The sequence below is a fragment of the Lycorma delicatula genome, chromosome 1, assembly GCF_047948215.1.
Source record: "Lycorma delicatula isolate Av1 chromosome 1, ASM4794821v1, whole genome shotgun sequence".
Classification (NCBI taxonomy): Eukaryota; Metazoa; Arthropoda; class Insecta; order Hemiptera; family Fulgoridae; genus Lycorma; species Lycorma delicatula.
Genome location: NC_134455.1, coordinates 287027922 through 287044239, shown reverse-complemented (window position 1 = coordinate 287044239; position 16318 = coordinate 287027922). Strand labels below are relative to the sequence as shown.

Below are 16318 nucleotides of genomic sequence, written 5' to 3'. Positions count from 1 at the left end.
AAGGAAAACTGTACTTTAGGAGATTCATATAAGAATGCAAAGCATCGTTTCAATTTGTTACATTGTTGATTTCAGAAAAACGCTAAACTTAAGGAAGATTACTTCAATCTCATGAAGGAATATCAAGAATTAGATCACATGCAACCTGTAGATTCATCTCGGTGTAAGGCTCCATCTGAAAAGTTTTATTTGCCTCACCACGCAGTATTTCGTGAATCTTTCACCACTACCAAAACCAGAGTAGTATTTGATGGTAGTGCTAAAACATAGAATGGCCATTCACTCAATTCAATTCTTGTTACAGGTCCAGTAGTACAACAAGATTTATTTTCAATTATAATTCGTTTTAGAACTCATAGCTACGTGCTATCAGGAGATTTTCCGAAGATGCAAAGAATCCTTTGGTACGATAATAAAAACTCATCAATAATTCCTTACAATTTACAAACAGTTACTTACGGTTTGGCACCTTAAAGTTTTCTAATTACGAGATGTTTGATTGAAATTTTGTATCAAAATCAAGCCTCCTTTCCTCAAGCTTGCCGATCAATCAAGCAAGATTTTTATGTCGTTGATTTGCTCACTGGTTCTGACAACATTCAGGTAAAAGAATTACACAATGATATTTCATTATTGCTTAACAAATACGGACTTTTGCTGCAAAAATATCATTGAAACATGCCTGGTATGTTTGACGATTCTAATTCCTTCATCAAATTAGACAAGGATGAAAATATCTAGATACTTGGGTTATATTTGAATCCTCGAGGTGATGATTTCATTTATCAAATCAAACCAAAGGATAATAATACTTCTTACACTAAACGTTCTGTTTTGTTAATTATTTCTTCATTGTTTGATCCTTTGGGTCTACTTGCTCCTACAATTGTTCCATTTAAAGTGTTCATCCAAGAGTTATGTGCGCTAACCTTCAATGGGATGAAGTTCTTCCCACTCTGCTAGTTGAAAAATGGAATTTTCTGTGTTCTCAGCTCAAATCGTCAAGTAATTTTAAGATTCCTAGATTAGTTAAAATTAGTAGTTTAAATAAGAGTTATCAATATGCATGGATTTTGTGATGCAAGTAGCAGTGCATATGGTGTTTGTCTTTTCATCAGATTAGTTGATAGTAATGAACACGTTGAAACCCACTTATTGTGTTCAAAGTCTAGAGTTGCGCCTGTCAAGCAAATCTCTATTCCAAGGTTAGAGTTGAACGCAGCTCTTCTGTTATCTCATCTATTCAATAAGGTTAAGTGATTTTAGGTATAAATTTTGATTCAATCCAGTTTTGGTCAGATTCTAAGGTAGTTCTTTACTGGTTGTCTTCACTTCCTAATAGATGGAAGATATTTATCGCAAATAGAGTTTGAAAAATACAACAGTTAACTAAGGAATGCTTAAGGAAGCATGTTCCTTCAAGGGATAACCCTGCAGGCATCTTGTCACGTGGTTGTGTACCAGATGTATTAATCTCGTTACAACTTTGGTGTAATGGTCTGTCATTTCTGGAACAAGATGAGAACACCTGGTTATCCAATCAGCCTATTGTTTCTATGATTCTGCCAGATTTGCTCAAGGAAGAGAAAAAGCCTTTTTTTTGTCTTCAGTCTTCACTGGTTGCAGCTCTCCAAGATTCCCTATCTAGTATTAGTCATTTATTTTTGGTATACCACCTACATCCTACATCCCTAACAATTTGTTTTACACATTCCAAACATTGCCTGCCTGCACAATTTTTTCCTTCTACCTGTCCCTCCAATATTAAACCAACTATTCCATGATGCCTTAATATGTGGCCTATAAGTCTGTCTCTTCTTTTAGCTATATTTTTCCAAATGCTTCTTTCTTCATCTATTTGCCGCAACACCTCTTCATTTGTCACTTTATCCACCTATCTGATTTTTAACATTCTCCTATAGCACCACATTTCAAAAGCCTCTAATCTTTTCTTCTCAAGTACTCCCGATCGTCCAAGGTTCACTTCCATATAAAGCGACACTCCAAACATATACTTTCAAAAATCTTTTCCTGATATTTAAATTAATTTTTGATGTAAACAAATTATATTTCTGACTGAAGGCTCATTTCACCTGTGCTATTCGGCATTTTATATTGCATCTGCTTTGTCCATCTTTAGTAATTCTACTTCCCAAATAACAAAATGCTTCTACCTCCATAATCTTTTCTCCTCCTATTTTCACATTCAGTGGTCCATCTTTGTTATTTCTACTACATTTCATTACTTTTGTTTTGTTCTTGTTTATTTTCATGAGGTAGTTCTTGCGTAGGACTTCATCCATCCATGCCATTCATTGTTCCTTCTAAATTCTTTTTACTCTCAGCTAGAATTACTATATCATCAGCAAATCGTGGCATCTTCATCTTTTCACCTTGTACTGTTACTCTGAATCTAAATTGTTCTTTAACATCATTAACTGCTAGTTCTACGTAAAGATAAAAAAGTAACGGGGATAGGGAACTTCCTTGTTGGACTCCCTTTCTTATTACGGCTTCTTTCATATGTTCTTCAATTGGAACTGTTGCTTTTTGGTTCCTGTAAATGGTAGCAATTGTTCTTCTGTCTCTATATTTGAACCCTAATTTTTTTTAAAATGCTAAACATTTTATTCCAGTCTACATTATTGAATGCCTTTTCTAGGTCTATAGGTCTATAAATGCCAAGTATAGTATGTTGATTTGTTTTTCTTTAATCTTCCTTCTACTATTAATCTGAGGCCTAAAATTGCTTCCCTTGTCCCTATACTTTTCCTGAAACCAAATTGGTCTTCTAACACTTCTTCCACTCTCCTCTCAATTCTTCGGTACAGAATTCTAGTTAAGATGTTTGATGCATGACTAGTTAAGCTAATTGTTCTGTATTCTTCACATTTATCTGCTCCTGCTTTCTTTGGTATCATGACTATAACACTTTTTTAAAAGTCCGACGGAACTTCCCTCTTTTCATAAATATTACACACCAGTTTGTATAATCTATCAATCGCTACCCCACCTGCACTGCGCAGTAATTCTACAAGTATTCCGTGTATTCCAGGAGCCTTTCTGCCATTCAAATCTTTTAATGCTCTCTTAAATTCAGATCTCAGTATTGTTTCTCCCATTTCATCCTCTTCAAGTTCCTCTTCTTCCTTGATAACACCATTTTCTAATTAATTTCCTCCATATAACTCTTCAATATATTCCACCCACTTATTAACTTCTCCTTTCGTATTTTAAATTGGTGTACCATCTTTGTTTAACACATTATTAGATTTTAATGTATGTACCACAAAATTTTCATTAACGTTCCTGTATGCTCCGTCTATTTTACCAATGTTGATTTCTCTTTCCACTTCCGAACACTTTTCTTTAATCCACTCTTCTTTCACTAGTTTGCACTTACTATTTATAGAATTTCTTAACTGTTGATAGTTCCTTTTACTTTCTTCATCACTATCATTCTTATATTTTCTATGTTCATCCATCAGCTGCAATATATTGTCTGAAACCCAAGGTTTTCTATCAGTTCTCTTTGTTTCGCCTAAGATTGCTTCTGCTGCTTTTTAACATACTTCCATTCTTCTTCTACATTTTCTACCTTATCTTTTTAACTCAGACCTCTTGCGATACCCTTCTCAAAAATCTTCTTTACCTCCTCTTCCTCAAGCTTCTCTAAATTCCACCAATTCATCTGACACCTTTTCTTCAGGTTTTTAAACCCCAATCTAAATTTCATTATCACTAAACTATGGTCGCTATCAATGTCTGCTCCAGGGTAAGTTTTGCAGTCGACGAGTTGATTTCTAAATCTTTGCTTAACCATGATATAATCTATCTGATACCTTTTCTAACTGAAATAAAGTCATTAATACATTTTTTTACTATGATAAAATAGTTATTCAAATCCAACAAAAGTAATTATCCACTTCAGTGAATTTTAACAAGATTTACGCAACATAATATAACCTGATTCAACCAATGAGTTTCTGTAATAAAGGTTTTTAAAAAATTAACAAAGATATTTTAAAATAAGATTTATTTATTTTTATGAAACAGGCTTGAATAAAGTTATTTACATAAGCACTATTTTTTTTTTGTGTTTTAAATAGCATTTAAGTAAGGTAGAACAATTTAGCATAACATGTGAATATGTTTTCTGGTTTTAAAAGGAATTGTTAGTTTATGAAAATCTTTTAATAAAAATTTTAAATTAGGCAGTTTTAATATTGAAGTACAGTGATATCAAATTTCATATCTTGAGTTTTCACCTTTAATCAGATGCTAATTCCAAATTTTTATATCTTCTTGTTGATAATATTTCGTTCTTTTAAGATTTTGGTTCTCTTATTCAAATGCTAACTCCAAATCTTCATCTTCTTCTGGTTGTAACAACAATAGCCCTGTAAAAGAAAGGTTTAATAATGAGCGAATAACTTAAGTACTGTTTTTTAGTAACCCTATGAATAAATACTAAATTGTGGTAATTTCTTCAATATATTCACTACCTGCAATGTTTTTTAGAAAAAAATAAAGGTACTTAGAATCTAGGAGTCCTTTTTAAGGAGGGATAACACTGGTCAACAATGATTTAGTTAAATGAGAGTGAACAACTGATTCTTATAGTATTTTTCATGCTCATTTCAAATATGAAATCAGAATTCTTCTATTAGGCTTAGTTTTTTTATAACTACCATTCTTATTTTCAGATAGTATCATGCATGAACTTCATAAGCCTAGCATTTTGTAAACGTATTTCATTATATTATCTGTCAGCTAAATAGCTTTTGTTTATTTATTACAGCCCTTAATTGTTGTTGCATTGATTTGTTAGACATTAGTCATTATGTTTATTATTTACACACTAATTAAAATGAACAAGAATGTGACTCATTCTTCCTATTTTCATCTTACTATAAACATATCATTATTAGTTATTTCTGTTGTTATTATATTTAGTTATAAACTGTCATGCAGACTAGAGAAATATTTTAAATTCTCATTTTAGTGTAAGTTCTCGTGTGTGTAACATTCAGTTTTGTAGCTGGCTTTCGTATTTGCAGGTATATGTTATTCAGTAAAGTGAGCGTATGTTCATTAAATTAGTGGGTTTATAAAGTGTTTCGTTTTAAAAAATATTAGTTATTGTAATGTATTAACTGTCTCACAGTTGCATTAATCATCCAAACAATCTCTGCTATATCGGTGCTGAGGTAACATTGAAGTCTCAGAAAAGAAATATAACTCCACTAATAAAAAGATCATATGGATTGTATTTTGGATGTAAATTAGATGATCAGGACAAATCTTGGGCTCCTCATATTTTCTGTGGTTCTTGTGTAACATTGTTGACCGGTCACGTGCCATTTGCAATTCCAATGGTGTAGAGAACCGAAGGATCCACACCCCAGACAGTTATTTTTGTGTATTAATGATATCTGGGATACCAGTTAAAAATAGATATACTGTTAAATACCTTGATATTCCTTCTGACATGCGGCCAGTGCCAGATTGCCAAAAGTTTCCAATTCCACTACCATCAGAAATATGGATCTTAGATGAAGATGAAAATGTCAGATCTTGTGCTGACGTATCAGGCGATTAAGAGAGAGATCCAAATATTTTAGAAAATATATAAATATTTTCTAAAATGTTAATTAAATGTCCGATTTAATTAATCAGTCAGAATAAATTATCTGGTTCATGGTCTAAATTTATCAAAGAATCAAGTAGAAAAGGCATCAAAACTGAAAGGATGACATCTTTTACAACCAAACAATAAAATAAGTGCTTTCCATAACAGACAGTCAGAATTTAAACATTTCTTCTTCAAGTACAAAAACTTAGTATACTGTAATGATGTGGACTCTTTACTGGAAGCTTTGGGACAAATACACCATCCTGACAAATGACCATTTTTTATTGACTCGTCAAAGCTTAGTTTGAAAGCTGTTCTACTTCACATTGGAAATAAACACACGTCAATACCATTACCATACGCTGTTCACATGAACGAGTCTTATGATAATATGAAACTTGTATTGAGCAGGATTCAGTATAAGAAATATTTGTGATCTGAAAGTAACAGCACTTTTACTTGGACTGCAACTTGGATACACTAAGTTCTGTTGCTCTTTGTGCAAGTGGGACAGCAGGGATAAGAGAAACTATTACATAAAAGAATTGTGGCCAAAGAGAAATGTACTGACTGAAGGAGAGAATGTTGTTACATCAGGCATCAGTAAAACCAGAAAAAGTTTATCTTCTGCTACTACACATTAAGCTAGGTTTATTCAAAAATTTTGTTAAAGCAATGAATTGTATGGTGCAGGGTTTCAGTTTCTAAAAAAAATTCCCTAATAGAAGCGATGCTAAAATAAAGGAAGGTATATTTGTTGGACCACAAATAAGAAAACTAATGAGTGATCTGGTGTTTGAAGAATGTTTGAATGACTTGAAGGTTGCTGCATGGAAATCATCTCAAAATGCAGTAAACAACTTCCTAGGAAACCATAAGGCCAGTAACTTCAGTGAACTTGTTAGTGGATACCTTCAAAACTACAAAGAACTTGGGTGTAACATGACACTAAAAATCAATTTCCTACATTCACATTTGGATTTTTTCCTAATAATCTTGGCGCTATCAGTGTTAAACATGGAGAACGCTTTCACCAAGAGATATCTACTATGGAAACACAATGCCAGGAAAAACGGAACCTAAAAATGTTAGCTGACAACTGTTGGAATCTAAAAGGACAGATCTACACACAGAATTACAGCAGATAATCCAAAATAAATAGATTTTAGGTGAGTACATAATGCATGTAATGTACTTTCATACTACATTTACCATACATTTTTTTGTTTCAAAAGAAATTTCAATTACAAAAAAGTGAGCCTGATAAAAAAAATATTAACATATATGAATTCAGCATAAAAAATCCTATAATAATCATTCATTTACTTTCATTTAACAAACAAAAAATTAAATTTTTTTGACCAGTGTAATTCATTAAACCAAGTAATTCTGAAATGTTAGTACAGGGGAGTCACCTCCCTTTTGACATAAAAAGATCTTTTATTTTAATTATTTCAAGTTTTTTATTTTGTAAGTTTTTAAAATTTATTTAAGCAGGTTGGATTTCATAAAAATAAAAAAATTTACATCTAATATAATTTTTAAAAACTTTTGTATGAAAAGTTTTTTACATTGTTAAAAAGAAGCTACACCTTTTCTATAACATATTTTTTATAATAACAATTTCTTCAAATGTTTTCTATCAAAGAATTAAGGCAAACAATTTCAAACAAGTTGATTAGTAAGCACGTATTGAGTGAATTATTTTTAATACTTCAGTTTTGTACTATACCTCTTGGCTAAATTGTACTACTAATAAAAAAATGCTTAGAATAGATTGAGAAAAAATTACTTACGATGACAAACATTTTTTTAAATTCTTGCGAATTTCTGTGTAAGAAGACCAACTGTCATTATTTTATTTTATATAATATTTTTTGATAAGTATTTTATACAATTTTTTTTGCAAGAAATATACAAAACATAAATTAAATGAGAAAACTAAAAGAAGTATAGTTTTTTTATAAATATAGTTTTTTTTTTTTTTTATTTAAATTAAAATATATTTTCTGTTATATGAAAACTAAATTTTTATAACTGTGATTTAATTAAATAATTAAAAATAACGAGTTGACCCTACACTCAGGCATCAAGTTTAAACTCACTCCCTGCATAAGGGCATATGAAAATACCCATTACAAAGTTGACCTTAAATTGGGAGTAACTCAGAGATGATTCAAGCAATCTTCATAAAATTTTCCCATGCACAACTTCATAAAAATTACTACAGAGTATCTAAATTTCAATGAAATTGATGTAGTATTTTTGGAGATTTTCAAGCCACAAATTTTATACATAGACCTATATATAAGAAAATTACATTTTATGTGAATGGTATTTTCGTACTCTCTGTACCTCAAAACGTAAAGAGAATTCAATTTTACTTGCAATCCCACCATGCGACCGAAGTAATACTGTACTTTTCTTTCAAAAGTCTGTAAAAATTTCATATTAAAGTACAAGTTGAGTGTTAAGTCCCGATCACGTCTCAATGAATAAGGTCTTATACAATGAAACCTTTCTAAAATAGAACTGGAAAGAATTTCATTTTCTTTTACAGTGTTGTATTATTTAGATAAAACCTTAACAGATTATGTTGCTTCTGATAGTTAAATAATATTTATGTTATGTTAATGGCTTATATTTAAATGATGTGCTGCTTTGTGTTAACATAAGAGTGAATACTGTATTTAACATAGTATACTTTAGCTTTATTTTTTTTATTCACGTATTTTATTACTTGCAGTTGTTTTTTTAACTAGGCAAATTTTTAAGCAAATCAGACATTTAGAAAAGGTTTTTATGGCATGTTTTTAATAAAACTTTTATTTAAATCTTGTCAATTTAATTTTATTAGCTTGCAATTATTTTGGTTTGGCATTTTTGATAAATTACTAGAAAATAAATATAAAAGAATAATATTAAGTAATAAATGTACAATGTAGCTAAAATTATAGTGAATTTTATAATAGATAACTTTCTAGTCCAGTATGCTTTTAGGAGCAACTATTTATGACTAGTCAAAGGATACATTGTGTGGCCCATGACATAGTAGTGAAGAAGCTAGCAAATATGGAATGGGCCGGCCTCCTTGGCGCGAGTGGTAGCGTTTCGGTCCTTCATCCGAGGTCCCTGGATTTGAATCCCGGTCAGGCATGACATTTTCACACGCTACTTGTCATTGATCTCATCTTTTGAAGTAATACCTAACGGTAGTTTCGGAGGTTAAAAAAAAGAAGAAAAAAGTATGAAATGGATACGTCAGCAGTAAGTTTAATAATTTCTTATTTAAAGGGAGGCAAAAATGTAATTCATACTATTAAAATTATATAAAAGATGACAAATGTAGAAGTTGATGTACCACAAAGTTTTATGTTTGGACCAATATTATTCTTGGTAATGATGACTGTTTTTGAAGATAATATACCTTATAAAGCGATGAAAGTATATGATGATGGTATCACTCTCCTAACCACTGCAGCAGATTTTTTTTTCTGGGGTGGGGCGGAAAACATTTTCGTGTTATTATCGCCCGGAAAACAAAAATATGAAATATAAAAATAAAGTTTAAAATATAATAGGACAACAACAGCATTAAAACAAAATAAAAACTTAGTAGAAATTTAAAAACAAAAATTAAAATATAAAAACAAAGACAAAATAAAAAACTTAAACTAAAATGTTAAATACGAAAATATACAACTACCATACAAAAAAGAAAAGTCGCCAGGGGCAAAATCAGGTGAATAAGGGGTTTGCAGAAACGCAGAAATTTTGGAATTTGGCCAAAAATTACACGATCGAGAACGCAGGAAGTGCCGGTGCGTTGTCATACAAGAAGACCCAATTCTTGCCTCGCCAGAATGCAGGACGTTTCTTCCGCACATTTTCACGAAAACGCTGAAGGACACTTTTATAGAATTCCTGATTTACTGTCTGCGCCCTAGGAGCAAAATCTTGATGCACGATACCCATATAATCAAAGAACACCACTATCATTGTCTTCACATTCGACTAACTTTGTCACAATTTTTTCGGTCGTGCCAAACTTCAGCCTACTGTGATGATTGTGTCTTTGTTTCTGGGTCATACTCATAAACCCATGATTCGTAGAATGTAATTACCCTATTTAACAAATCAGGGTCATTTTCGGCAGGATTAATCAGTTCTTGGGACACTTAAAGTTAGTGTTTCTTCTGGTCTGACAACAATTTCGGAATTGTTGTCTTTTCCCCTAGGTAAACTACTGATGTCGGTTGAACAAAGCAACCGAATCAAGGAATTCCCTCACGACAATGCGGCTCTCGCCACATTGACTCGGCGCTTGAGAGTGCCTAATTTTCCCCTCGACCTCTAAGTTGCAGGGTGGCTTGACTTCTGACCCCAAAAGAGCTGGGCAGTCGAACAACATGTGTTCGTTCGACAGGAGACGCACAGCTCATCAGCTGCCAGGTGGAACTGAAACAAATATTGGTTTAAATTTATATGGTTGGAGAACCCTGGGGCTCCCGTTGCCATTAAAAACGAAGGAAAGGCATACCATCCCCCAAGATCCTCTATAAATTTATACATGGATCTTCCCTTAGTCGCGACGTGCCAGTCTTGCTCCCGTGCTTCCATCGCAAGGCTGTTAAGCCTCCTCCGCAGGCGGGAGATGGGCAATGGTTGTTAGAACCGGTGCATTGAGATCATCGTTCCGCTACGGTACAGGCCTGGCTCGAAATCACATCCCAAATACCTCGGCCTCCCTGCCTCTTCGCAATTTCCACATGACCGGCCGAACTTTCACCACTAAATCGATTGGTTAGCCTTTCCCAATACAATGGTAGCTTCATAGGAGGTTTTTTTAAAAATATCAGTGCATACAATTAAGGCTCTGCGATGGGCATTCCTTACATTTTGAATAAATGCTCGATTTCTTTCCAACCTATGTGTCCAAACGGACGCCGCGTAGGAAGTCGTACTTTCGAAGACACCTCGGTAAACCATGTACAAATGACGGCCCGACATCCGTAATCCTTTTGAGCAATCCTCCTAAAATTGTGCATCACAGAGACGGCGTCCGCCGTTGCTTTCCTAATGTGGTTGATAAAACAGCAACTTCTTATCAAACAAAACACCTAGGTACTTATGAACTCGAATTCGGCTGAGTACACATCCTTTATACTTTATGTGAAGATTACAACTGTACAATAATTTGTCTGCACCCTTGAGAAGGATAAACTTCGTCTTGAACACAGAAATCTTTAAATTTTGAATGTCCAATCTGCCCTCTGCGGCTGACAAAGCTGCCTGCACTTGGTCTTCTAGCTGCGGTCATACGTTACCACAAACTAACAGGAGACAGTCATCGACGAAAGCTTGGGCCGTGACCCCTTCCGGGAATGTCAGACCCAAAAATCCGTCGAATACCAGATTCTAGAGCAAGAAACTGAGAACGGAGCTCTGCGGGCTTCCCCTGGTGACGGACTTTTCCACAATTATGTGCGCATCCTTCAACAGAGTCGTGCGATCAGTCACGTACTACAGCCTGCAGGGCTACGGGAATATTGCCGCGTTTTAACACATACAGGACAGATCTCCAACACAAGGAAGGAAATGCAGCCTCTATGTCAATAAAAATTGCTAAACCATAATTACAGTCGGCGCTTTTCACCTCGGCAAGGGCATATAAGATGCAGTCCTCAGTGCCAACCTCTTTCATGAAGCCGTAATGGCCTCGATTTAGAAGTGAGTTCATATTGATGCTTTCCCAGAGCCGTTCTATAACCAGCCTTTCAAGCAACTTGCCGATTATCGGCAATATGCTGATGGGTCGATAACTGCTGACGTTATTCGGATCCTTTCCTGATTTTAAGAGCACACTCACCAAAGTCACCTTCCAACAAGTCGGAAAGCAACCCCAGCTAAGGTACCCAGAGATCAGCCTGCCAAGCGGCTCTCTTATGATAAGCAGCAGATGATAAAAAATATCCAGGTCAAGTTGTTCAGTCCCCGAAGCCTTTCTCAGTGGCATTCGACAAGCCACTCAGTATATATCTACAGTCAGCGGTTCCACAGCCCGCACCCCAGGGAATGGTGTCTCACCGCCCTAACGCCAACTTTTGCTTCACTGGAAACAGATTATCTAGGAACGCCTGGTAAGTTGCCACATAATAAAGTTGCCATAATAAAGTGTTTCCGGAGATCAGGACTTACCTCGAACACGCCGTAGCAGCGCTCGGCCTCGTGCCTACCCGTTTTAAACAGTAATCGACAGTTGGACTTAAAGTCCATCTCTGTTACCTGAGTGTTCTGTTCATGTATAAGAGTCATCAACTCATCCTCAAATAAACGCCGACCTATATCATAAACTATGACCCTAGGGCACCTCCTCCTTTTGGGATTGACCTGCATATCGGTTTTCCCGACTTCGAGGGAGTCTGAGATGACCTTAATATTTTGCTTGTCATCAGCAATGACGACTAATCCCTTTTATGTTTCTCGTATTTTTCGAGTTTTCAGACTCTACCTCTTTTCACGAAAGACGACCTGAAATTCGTTCTTCATCTCATTACTTGTCACCTCCTCTTTTAAATTTACGCAAACGACCTCCAGTTGCTTGCTTGTCAAACTAGTCTCCCGTTTTTCTTTCAATACCTCAGCATAAGGCTTACGCTGAGGCACAATTACAGCAACTGAATAATTTTTCTTAATAACAACCTCCCTCACTTCTGTAGGCTTAACAGCTAAAGCCTCATACCCTTCAACTAAGGCTACGAAAAATTATTTAAATCACTCACTCTTGCGGAAACCCCTTCAGTGAACCCATTGAACCACTTTTAGAACTCTCCAAAAATTGCATAACCTTGTACCATTCGTTGAATTCTCGCAAAAGCGAAGCTGAACATCCTGCACATGCAAGAACTTTACAAAACTCGCAAGTAAATTCATCTCTTTTGGCTGAGATAGAAACACCCGACACACCAGCCCTAGGTTCCTCCTCTCCTGAAGAGGCAGACAAATCATCAAGTCGTACCTCAGTCAATATTTCACCAACAGGAGTGTTTTTTTTTGTAAGATTTTATTTATTTATAAATAAAATAACTAAGCAAAATAAAACAAAGGGCCTCTCCTTTGTTGTTAGGGGCAACGGGTGCCCAGGTCCTCTCCAACCACGTGAACTTGAATCAATATCTGTTTCGGTAGTTAATGTGGCGTGAGCCGCATTGTCGGACCATGTGGGTGGGTGTTCCTTGATGCCGTTGCTTTTTTCAACCGGCAGCAGTAGTTTATTTAAGGGAAAGACTCCTACCTCATTGCTGTGGGAAGCTACCCGAGATTTATGGCTGGCCATCTGCCAATTAAAGCTCTAAGTGCTTTAATACTAGTGGACTGGTACTTGCTGGCATTCAGCGACCTAGGCGTGGCAGTGAATTGTTGTTTTGACGAGATAAATTTAATTTATTGAATATCATATATATTTTAGTAGTTGACGGGGTGCGCCCGCCCATTTTAGAATGTATTGCAAGTGAGCGGTGGGACACGTAGCAAGTGGTGTGTGGCATCATGCTTAGTTTGCTCACGCAATTAGGTTAGCTGTAGGAGCTAGTTAGGACACTGGTCGGTAAACTGATTCAAGGCTCAGTAGCCGTTTGTGGCACAGACATTCAGTCTTATGCTTTAGGGCGACCGAATAGGGTGGTAGTGGGAGAAATACCATCCAAATCAAATCAAATCAAGACGTGGAAGTAAATGTGAGATGATACAAACGTGTACGATCCATCGTTCAATATGCGGAGATCTAAGTTTTTCCTCAGTCGACAAACTGTATTGCCTCGGGGAGAACATGACTATGAGCCCCAAGAATGGTAACGGGAGTTCAAATGGCCAGTTATTCGACATAATAAAGTAATCTGGGAAAACAGACTGGATAGATCATCCTCACTGATGTCGGAATTTAGAGAAAGTTAAAGCTGTAAATATTAATATTGAATGGCGCCAATATATTCACTGCAACTGCAGGGTTATATGTCACTAACGGAATACGGGCGGGTATTACGATTTTCGTCATTAAAATAGCTATACCCTCACAACCTCTGCCCTCAGTTTTATAGTCACATCTTTCGCAGACGTATCTGCGAAAAGGCGCATCATCCTGGGAACAGAGGTGAGCCTCCGCAGACAAGTATTAGAAGATTTTCTTCCTTTAATAGGATTTCAATATTCTCCCGTTGTGGACGGAGACCGCAGACATTCCAGTGAATAATATTTGTAGCCATAAATACTCTTTATTCCTGTTACTACAGTACTGTGTGCATGTTATTTGTCAAGTACAATTCGGTTTTTATTTTTTCTGTTTATAACTTTTAGGAAGTGCTTTGTTTTTTCAATCACTAGGCCTCTATGTACTCAAAGAGAGCTCACAAACTATGTAGAACGCACTCATCAACCTCTATATTCTCGAATAGATGTCGAGATGATGGTGGGGACTTGGAAGCCTGGGAGGCCGGAGATATCGTACAGGCGACGATTTTTTGATTGATCCTTTCATAGAGATCTTGGTAGTTTGCTGCGTTGTTGGTACAGCGGGAATTTTATTTGCTGGTGAAACGACTAAATTAATTTTCGGTGAATCACTGTCGGTCTTTCCACCGATAACACTTTTCTTCTTGCTTGTATTCTTTGCTAGCTCTGTAATAATAGTTTTAAGCGAGGCGAACTAATCAGATAAAATTTAAAGAAGCTGCTTCAAATTACTGCAGGATCTGCACTGTTGGTTACCCGCATTTGTAACGGTTTGCTTTGATATACCTGCTGCAAAAGAGTCATCGATTTTACCAGATTGTGGGAATTAGCGTCTTTTTATACTCTTTTCATGCAGCCGGAAATAACTTCTGCACAGTACAAATTTTAAGAATTTCCTTCTCTTCTTGAAAAGTTTAGCAATCTCATGAGCAAGCTGAATGTGATCCCCCACAGTTAACACATTTTTCTTACTCCTGGCATTCAGAGTCGTTAGTATTCTTTTCCGCATCAAGCACATATTGCAGTATTTGAGCAAGAAGTTGTAGTGTGACCATACCTTTGACACTGGAAACATCCTCGAGGGTTGGGAATGAATGGTCATAGAATATGACCATAGAATAGACATGTAAACTGCTCTTATTTTCTCTGGTGGTATGGAAAGGTTAAATGCTACAATAAGTGAGGAGTAGGTTCCTCCATTCTACTCTGACATCTCAATAATTCATCTCATCTCTACACCTCGGGAATTAGTGAGATGCTAGAGTGATCGACTCTCTTTGTCACTAAATGCCTCAACCAATATTGTGCCATCCCTCAATTTACTGATGGTTTTTGGTGAACCAATTGGTCTTGTTACAACTTTCTTTATCAGTAAAGGTGAGACCTTTTAAAAAGAGCCTCTTTCCTGATTGTTTTTAAGAACAACAAATCTTACGTTCTTACACTGTGGACAGGATCCATCACCAGTTAAACTGTTCTCATCAGTACAGTTTTTCTCCCCATCAGACAATGCTGAAGAGGTCTTTTCACATGACTTCAGGTGGTGGTTTTTTCAGACGGACCACAAACCATCATAGGGATTTCTTGGGAATTACTAATTTTGGTCCCATGAGTACTTTTCTTTATTTTTCCTATTCAGCCTCTGGTAATTACCTTTCAGATAATACTTCAATGGATAAATGAGGATGATACATAAGAATGTAAATGAAGTGTAGTCTTGTACAGTGTCAGTTCGACCACTTCTGAGATGTGTGGTTAATTGAAACCCAACCACCAAAGAACCATGGTATCCACGATCTAGTATTCAGATCTGTGTAAAAATAACTGACTACTAAGACTTGAACACTGGAACTCTCAACTTCCAAATCAGCTGATTTGGGAAGAGGTCCCACGAGTACTGTGGAAATATTAGACCACCTCTGCAGAGCACAAGCGTACAGAGGCTAGAGCTAAATACAACTGGGTGTACCCAGGCGCTCAGAGAACATCGTTTAAGACTCATGGATAGCCATGCACCCATCGGCACGATAGTTTCCACCTTGGGTTACAGTTTCATTTCGTAAGGTGTTGCAACATCACCAAGTGTAAGTGTAAAATTTTTTTGTGTAGTTGTGTAAGGGTATATGTTGTAATTGGTGTAGTGTATGTATACAGCATAATGTGTTCAACAGCTCGGGCTATAGTAGGAAGAAAAGTTGCAGAAGCTAAGGCTGTTGGGATCCCACACCCTGAAGTCTTAAAGAAATTTAAAGAGACACTCCCCATTAAGGAATATGATAAAAAGATGTAGCTTCTTATCACAGAAGTTTATTGTCAAATTTTCTTTAAACTATAGCTGTAATAGTTAATCAATTATGTATAAATATATGACAAAATATTACTAAAAAATTCATAATTATCAGATTTCCAGTAAAATTCTATCTAGAATTATAGATATATCAGGAACTTGGAGGAAGAAAATTGGAGAAATACTGAATAGTGATATAAGTCTACATTGCATTTGCTTAAAAGAAAAAAGTAGAATGATGCTGTTGAAACTAATTATTTCTTTTTTATAATAAAGGAAGAATTATACATTTTTATAAAAGTTTTAATTTGTATGTATCCTCTGTTCTACCATATCTCTAGCTTTACATACAATTGATGTATTCATATTTTTTGTGCAACATAATTGAA

General features: G+C 35.5%; 1 protein-coding gene across 1 annotated transcript in view; it reads right to left on the bottom strand.

Moving 5' to 3' along the window:
- Positions 1–4034: 4034 nt before the first annotated feature.
- The window catches only part of LOC142332502 (uncharacterized), a 30495-nt gene continuing 18211 nt past the window's right edge, over positions 4035–16318 (bottom strand). The window contains exon 5 of the mRNA XM_075378954.1: positions 4035–4400. Coding sequence (XP_075235069.1) covers positions 4345–4400 — 56 coding nt within the window. The 3' untranslated portion in view covers positions 4035–4344. The remainder of the gene's footprint in view (positions 4401–16318) is intronic.